This window comes from Montipora capricornis, chromosome 11 (genome assembly GCF_036669925.1).
Source record: "Montipora capricornis isolate CH-2021 chromosome 11, ASM3666992v2, whole genome shotgun sequence".
NCBI lineage: Eukaryota > Metazoa > Cnidaria > Anthozoa > Scleractinia > Acroporidae > Montipora > Montipora capricornis.
The window spans coordinates 24134618-24143055 of NC_090893.1; the positions used below are offsets into that span (position 1 = coordinate 24134618).

At 40.0% G+C, this 8438-nt stretch overlaps 1 protein-coding gene across 1 annotated transcript in view; it reads left to right on the forward strand.

The window, feature by feature from the left end:
* Window positions 1-6504, forward strand: part of LOC138023242 (E3 ubiquitin-protein ligase TRIM71-like) — an 8093-nt gene extending 1589 nt beyond the window's left edge. The window contains exons 2-3 of the mRNA XM_068870263.1: window positions 5636-5932; window positions 6062-6504. Coding sequence (XP_068726364.1) covers window positions 5636-5932; window positions 6062-6504 — 740 coding nt within the window. The remainder of the gene's footprint in view (window positions 1-5635; window positions 5933-6061) is intronic.
* The last annotated feature ends 1934 nt before the right edge of the window (window positions 6505-8438 follow it).

Consider the following 8438-nt stretch of genomic DNA (forward strand, 5'->3'; position numbering starts at 1 on the left):
AAGTTTTGTGTTCAATCCTTCCAATTTTGAGGGATGGTTATGCAAGTTTTCCTAGAATGGCAGCAAGACTAAATATCAAAGACTTTTTCTAAGAAATTAACCCTGATCTGATAAAGTATGCTTCAAATACGTTCCGTCAAACTATGGCACGCAAAAGTTTGCTTAAGTTAACGGCTGCCAAACTCAAACTTCAAAGAACATGTTTTTCCGTCGTGTGGCCACGCTTAGATGAAAATAACGGTATCCAAATTTGCCAACCACGGAACGAAAGAAGTCATTGTTTTAACAGCCAATAGGCCACTTCGGGAAATACCATAATACTCTTTGTTTGTACGCCCAAATTTTGCATAAGCATTGTCTCCAGTATCTCTTGGGACTTACAATGGTCCCAAGAGAAAACGAAAGCTATGCTTATGCAAAAATGGGGAGGAGGAGGGGGGGGGGGGGGGGGGGGCAAACAAAGAGTATTATGGTATTTTCCGAAGTGGCCTAATATTAGCTTCTGGTTTTCATATTAATGGGTGACCTCACGAGAAACATCGCTATAAGGATGTTGAACATTCAAAAGATAAACTTATTAATGCCCCATTTACATTAAACCTTTACCATATTTTCAACATGTTTGTTTAAACACAGTCTCAAGGTGGGTTTTTTTTTTGATCGTGTATACTGATTTTTGTCTACTACAAATTTAGCACCGATTAACGCATGTATCGATACTCACCTGAATCTGAAGTAAAAGCCTGTCCCATATTTTTCTGCGACCGATTTTCATTTTCTAAAACCCGATTTAATTAAACATGTCTTTTTGGTGTGAATGGGGTATTAGATGAAATTTGGCAATTTCTATCTTATCTTAGTCAGTATTTGACATAATTATCACCGTTTAGGCACAGGAGATCCACCACGACGTCGTCAAGGAAAACGTCACCTTAAAATATGAAACTTAAATTTTACACAATCCCAACTAGCCCCTTCGCAATTATTCCATCTCGTTCAAGTAGTAAACTGTGGGCGAATTATCCTAAAACTATATCCATACGAACGGTTTCAGAGCAAAAAGATAGAATAGCTGTGGTTACACACACCTTGACGGTTTATGGCCTTCCGTAGGGTAAATGGCTTGGGTTTGGCTCAGCTCAGGTTTCATGTTACCCTTGGGGACTCCCCTCAGGGTAAAATATAATTAGCTCTGAGTTCAGGGACCTTTCAGATTAGTTCTGCTTTATGATTGGCCAAGCCATCTCAGGGAGCAGATAAACCCTATAAACCGTACTTTTTAGTCCCGGAACCGTCATGGGAAGTTCTTTTGTTCTTTTTGATGCACCCCTGAAAATAACCCCATGTCACTTTCGGTCTAGTGAAAGCGGGAACTGTCCTTGGAAATACTTTTGTTCTTTTCTGTTCTTTTTTATGTATCCATGGAAATTATTCTGGGGCACTTTCGGTCTAGGGAAAGCGGGATACTGTACACACATAATGTCCATGGCTACGGTGCTTTTAAAGGGAAATATATTTCTTCTCTTTTTTTTTGTAAGAGACAAGTGTCTCTTCTCTCTTTTTTTTACTGTTTATTTTTTCCGTCGCTCCTTTTTTTTCTGCCCCTCACTTTTTCTTTCTCCGTCCACTCAATTTTTTTTCTTTTTTTTTTGGTGCCCACTTTTTTTTGCTGCTCACCGGGTGTCTTAAAAACAAAAACGAAATCAAGATTAAGACTAACTAAAACCCTAAGACTCGAATACGAAGAAAATAACCCAAAACACTTTATTTGGCTAACCCTTCTTGGGCCTAAAGACCAACTTTTAGGCCTAGTTAGGCGTAGGGTTAGCCAAATCGAGGGTTTTGAGTTACTTTCTTCGTTTTCGAGTCTTAGAGTCTTAGGTGTCTTAGCTATAGGGGGCCTAAGTTAATCTTAATCTTGATTTTGTCCGCTGCTCACAATTTTTTACGTCTGTTTGAAAAAAGTGAGCGACAAATTAAAAAAATTACTTGGGCGGCAGAAAAGAATGAGCGGCAGAAAAAATATGAGCAGGAAACAAAGTGGGCAGCAAAAGAAAAAAAGTACGGGGGGAAAAAGTGAGCGGCATAGAAAAGGAGCGGGGGACAAAATGAGGATTAAAAAAAGAGAGAAGAGACACTTGTCTCTTACGAAAAAGAAGAGAATAAATACATGTCTCTTAAAAAGCGCCGTAGTCTTAGGGGTCTTTGTTTTCAAGACAACCCCGTTCTTTTCCAGCTGCTCACCCTATTAAACGTAGGCCTAAGGACCAACTTCTAGGCCTAGTTAGGCCACAGGTTAGCCAAATTAAGTCCATCGTTTTCGAGTCTTGGGGTCTTAGGGGTTTTAAGGGTCTTTGTTTGCAAGACACCCCTTTTTCCTGCTGCTCACCATTTTCTACGTCTGTTCAGAAAAAGGGAGCGGCAAATAAAAAAATTAAATTGACCGACAGAAAAAAATGAGCGGCGGAAAAAAAATGAGCAGCAAAAAAAAGGTGGGCAGCAAAAGAAGTACAGCGGAAAAACATGAGCGGCGAAAAAAAGGTGGGCGGCAGACAAAAAAAAAGTGAGGGCGGACAAAATCAAGATGAAAAAAAGTAAGTAGAAACACTTGCCTCTTACGAAAAAGGAGAGAAGAAATAAATGTCCTTTTAGAAGCACCGTAAATGAAAGGTTCTTAATTGTTGCCTTACGCTGTTGTTAAAACCACAAACTTGGTGATTTCAAGTTGTTGTTTATGCAGAGAACCGCAAAAATGCGAGATAAAATGCGTGCAGCACGATTATTTTTCCTCTTTTAACCAATCAAATATTCTTAATTTGTTCGTAGCCGTAGCCGTCGTCGTTTCTTCAACTCCTTAATATTACTTTTAACCTGGAAAAGGGCGGACGTGGGGAACTGAAACGGCGGACGAAGGAGATTTCGCGGAGAAGGGGTGCCTCCTTAAGTGTCACTGAAACACAATCAATGCATTCAAAAGATAAGCAATGCTTTTTAATGATGGTATGCGATACACTCTGTACATATGCCATGGTGCTTGCTATAAAGCGAAGCCTTCACCAATAGTAGTTTTCACGCGTTTAACTGCAATTTCCCTTCGATAAATCGGAAAATAAGAACACCTAAAATGACATTATTTCATTTAAATTGGTGCCTCTTGTTTTGCACATCTCATTCACTCTAAAATCAGGTCTGATTTGTCAGAAAGGAACATGTTAAAATTGTATCTCCTAAGTAGTTTTCTTTACGTGGTTTTAATATCTGAAGTAACATATATATTATATATCAGTTATCCCAGACCAGGCATCAAGTAAGCAAGATTATTCAGTGTCTCCTCCTGATAAAACAAAACAAGGAAATAATGATTAGCCTTTCAATGTAAAATTTAGCGCCGTGCCCACCAAATTTTTGTTATCCCTTCCTTTTGCTCGTGCTTATTTTATACGTAGAAACAGCCGTAAAGTAGGCATAAGCGAAAACAGGAGTAACAAAGTAGCTCAGTCATACGGCGCCAACTTATAAAGCGTCTTCTCTGACGTTACTGCGCGGCCTTCAAAAACCTCTTTCCGTGTGCTTGTTTCGTGTGTGGGAAAGTTGTTGGCTTGCGTTTTTGTTAACACTAATCCGTTTCGTATAAATGCGATTGAGTCTCAAGGCCCTTATAACGAGGCGAGTGTTGGCTTGGGAAGAAATTCCGGACGAAGCACCTCGCTTAAAAATTGTTACAAACGTTCTTTCTCTTATCGCGGTGCAAATGCTTGGAACCAACTGTCAAATCAAATAGGTGAGAAAAGGGATCTTGCAAGCTTTAAACGTGCGATATCATAGGACACATTTTACCTAGCTAGGGCACATTTTTTACATGGCTTTTTCGTATTATTATATAGCAAATTATGCTTGGTACTTACTATATCTATTGTTTAAATTTCTTTGACATTAAATGATATTTAGTTCATTAGTCGTTTTAACATTTATATCTTAAAATTCTTGTAATTTTTTAGCATTTATACTTTGTAATTCTTACACGGCATGTCTGAAAACCAGCTTGCTGAGCCATTTACCGTGTTTAAATAAAGTTGATTGATTGATTGATTGAGGCTGGATTACCGCCCGGGGGAGGGGGGGGGGAGTGGGGGAGAAATGTCAACTCAGGAAGAGACATCTGCCAGGATGCGAAAACAAAATCAGTGCGCAAGTTTAAGTTCCTCTCTTCAATCTGTCTCTTAGTTCAGACTAAAAAGAAAATTAGCAAATCACATGGCTTTTCAGGTTGAGCTGGAGTTAAGAACTTCCCCCATGTAATCCTTCGTGGCCCCCTATTTTCACAATGCTCATGTTTTGAGACAAGATCATTGATAGTCGCGCGCGTCATCCAAGTTTGTCTTATTACATACCAAATTAAAACACGCGCTTTCATTGGTCCCTACTAAAATCCCCTGAGAATCTTACGTTACACTTACATTACACTGTTCACAGCACGATCGAGAATTTTTGCTGCCTGCTGCAATACTTCTCGCGGCATTAAACTGGCCGCCTCGCAAGCCTCGCGTCTTCGCTTGGATTGCTCGTTGGCAATAACCAATATGTTAAGAGAAGTGTCCATGCGAATGCTTTTAGCAGAGAGAAAAAATGTTTTGACGAAGCCGATGTTTCTAGTGGTTTCCGGCCGCCATGTTTGAGTCCCCCTGCATGGAGTCTCCATACTGATCCATACTAAACACTATAATTTTGAGTGGTACCCTTTGCTGAATAACTCGTGTTTGGAATGATCGCACAACCGAAAACTTTGATACGCTGATTATTTATTACCCTTCTACAATATCTCAATTTCTTGACTTAATTTATTAAATGGCAAGCGATTTAATTTTTTCTTTGCCTGACGTGAAAACCAATAACTGAGCGAACTCTTTCAATTATTTCAAGTTTTTCTCTTTGCTTTACACGAAACATTGATTTACATGCATTTTCCCGCATTTTGTTTTCAACATTTTGTTCATACAGAAGTTGTAGAGACTCTTTGAACGGTCACAAGTAGTCTTAACTGATGATTCTCAAACGATGTCTTTCTCACTCCTCAGAATTTAAGCAAAGCATCGGAACTATTGCGTTCTCCTTGATGGTTTAGGAAAACCACCGAGTGGGAGAATAATTAAGAGAGGGACGTCATTTAGTTCCATCGCTGCAATCGGAAAATGTCGTTCCATTTTCAGCGGTTCGTCATACCGGTTTCGTTTGGCTTAATGGTAAGCACCCTGAGTTCTCAGGAAAACCAAAATATTAAAATGGCTGTTAGTTCGTGATGAAGTGCATTAGAATGTCACAAACTCCGTGAGAGACTCCGTCTCAATCACACACAGTCCCGGGATTTAAGTGACGTCACTATTTCACACACCCTCATTTTTCCGTTGCTTGGCTTCATCATGGATGTTCAACAACTTTTCAAGAATCTTAAAAAGGAAGCAGAATGCCCATTGCGCATAGAGACAGTCAAAAATCCCAAGACATAGACATTACCATGCCTTCACTCATTCTGCCTGGAGTGTCTCGACAGACATGCCAACTTCGCAAGGAGACAGCTAAAAGCGACAATCAAATGTCCGGTTTGCCAGACTTCATTCCAAATTCCCGAAACACACAGTGACATACACACTACAGTGTGTCGGACAACACAGAGTGGAGATCCTTGTGAATGGACAGCCGCTGACTGGTAGTCCTTGGATTGTGCAGGTTCATCAGCATCAACATCAATTTGCCTTTCAGTTTGGTTCAAAAGGGAAGGGACAAGGAAAATTTGATGTCATTTGGGATATTGATGTGAGTCATAAAACGGGAACGATTGCTGTTGCAGATATGCGGAATAAAAGAATTCAACTGTTTAGCTCTGAAGGAAAGTTTCCAAGGGAGATAAAACTTGATGGTGACTACGTTGAACTTGGTCGGTGGCATTTACAGACTCTGGTGACCTGCTGACTTTAGTTCTGGGAAGCGACAATAAGCTTCGTGTGTTCAGTGAGGAGGGTCACTTCAGTCAAACAAATCAATGATAAACATCTTGATATACCAGGTCGCCTTTCCAGTGCTAGTGATGGTCGTATAATCATAACTGACTTGTTGGACGGCAAAATCAAGGTCCTCTCCCCTGATGGGAATGACTTGCTCCAATCCTTCAGTGCCCCAGACTGTGATGAATCCCCATTCAACGCTATTTATCACCAGGACAAATTCCTTGTTTCTTATTACTCTGCTTATTGTGTCAAGGTATTTGACAAAAGAGGAGTGTATTTACATGACATTGGCCGCAAGGGGTCCAATGATGGCCAGTTTGATGGTCCTTTTGGACTGGTTATTGACGAGTACAACCGACTCATTGTGTGTGATGGAGATAACCATAGCCTGCAACTCTTCACTCTGAGCGGCGAGTTTCGGCCTTCTCACGTTGCTATAAATAGTGGTGGCAGTCTCATAGTAGCCGACCCACTGAACAGGCGCATTTCTGTTTTCCATTAAGATGTGATATATTTTTGCTTTATTAGTATAAGGTTACAGTTTTCTAATCAGTCAACCGACAATAAGGTAATGAATATTGAAAGTGCATTGCATAAGCTGTATTAAGCTCTGATCAATGATGTTTTGAAAATTTGACATTTTACAAAGAATATTATGGGATCACTGAGCGCCTTTGTCACCGAAAAATGTATCAGTTTTTGATGGCTAATAACTGGCTCGTTGTAGTCCCATATCAATCAATGTCGAAACAAAAGATTTTGCCCGTCTAACCTCTCATTCAGTGTGAGGCTGGACGGGCAAAGACGATGCAAAGACAAAGCCTTTATTCCCCACGGACTCCAAAATATCCTCCGCGTGATAAAGATGAATTAAGGCTAAAAGGCTTAAATTGGAGGTTTAACTAAAGTTTAACAAGTTCTTTTAGCATTTGAAGTCAATTTTTAAATAGCATTATTGATGCCATCTGTGGAACCTCAGATCAAACTCCACAAGCAATGATTTATGGGTCACAAATACGTAAACCATACGTCGATACAAACTGCTGAGCAAGCGTGGTACGCATGCGCGCGCCAAACATGTTTGATACGGCTGTCCAAACAAACAAAACTTCGCACATCAAACACGAGAACAAATGAAAGAAATGTTTTAAGTTGTTTGATCGAATGTTTGATGGCCTTCAAATTTTATGAAACTCCATCAAACACGACCAAACAGCACTAAACAAGGCGCCCAAACGGTAAAAGGTTTGGTTACCAAAACAATGTTTGATGTTGTTTGGTCGCTAACATTTTCTTTTTGGCCAGGTCTTAAGGTCTCGTCGTTTCTTTAACTCTATAATTCCTAATGAAGACTTTTAAAGGAACGAAACGTGGTATTCCTGTAAGTGTATTTCGAGGAAGGTCGAGATCATTCCTTCTAGAGACATTGTTCTCTGCTTTGGAGACTGAGGTAGTTTCTGTCATGGTTGATTTGAACGCTGGTAATGTCTCCTTTCTGTGTCTGTTCCTTTATTTTGGTGAAGGATGGAGTTATTTCATCATATATTAGTCTCCTTGTTATTTCGACTTTGCCATTGTAATTCATGATAGCACAAGCTTTTCCCTTTAAATTTATTTGTATGTACGCCCATTTCATTGCTAACCACTGGGAGTTCGTTCACGTTAATGAAGGACATTAGCATAAGAAAAGACCAGTTAGGTTTCTCTTTTTTGTCATTTGCTGCCAGTATTTTTTTACTGACCCTCTATTTTGCGTGTCGCCACGAAGAAAGATGCTATTTCATTGTCTTTGATGCAAAACACCGCTTCTGAAGTATAAGATAACGTCGAAGAAGCACCTCATTTTCAGGCAACCTTCTTTTTGCTCGGCATCAGTGGATAATTTTGATGTGAAGAAAGAAAACGAGTGAAAAGAGTTCTGCAGTGTAGCAGCTGATCCAAATTAATGAACAGCCAAGTGTTGTATGCATAAAAGCTATGTGCATTCTGCATTGTAGTCCTAGCGACTCCACGCTCTAGCCAACGGCTGCGAATACAGTCCATGTTGTGGGCGTTGCAGGATGTTGGCGAAGAAACCTGTAACTTAGTTGATAGAAACACCATTAAACAAAAAGTAGAAAAGGAGAAAAGGACTGTTGTGCTTTCATGTAATATGTCAAAACTACTTAAGCTTGGTAGTTTCGTGTTGTTGTTTCGCAGAGTATGTAATTTAAATGTGCTAAATTAGTGCACGCCGCACGTGCAGCACGATTAACCTCATTAACCTCGTGTTCATGTCGCCGTTGTCAAAGGCTGGTTTGTACTGTAGTGCCATTTGAAGATGCATTAATGCCAATATACAGTGTCTTTTGTGCGACCAAAAATGTTTTGAAACGCTGCGCACAGGGAGCAGAGGAGCCCTATTTGACCGTTTTCCTAGTTAAATTCACCGTACGA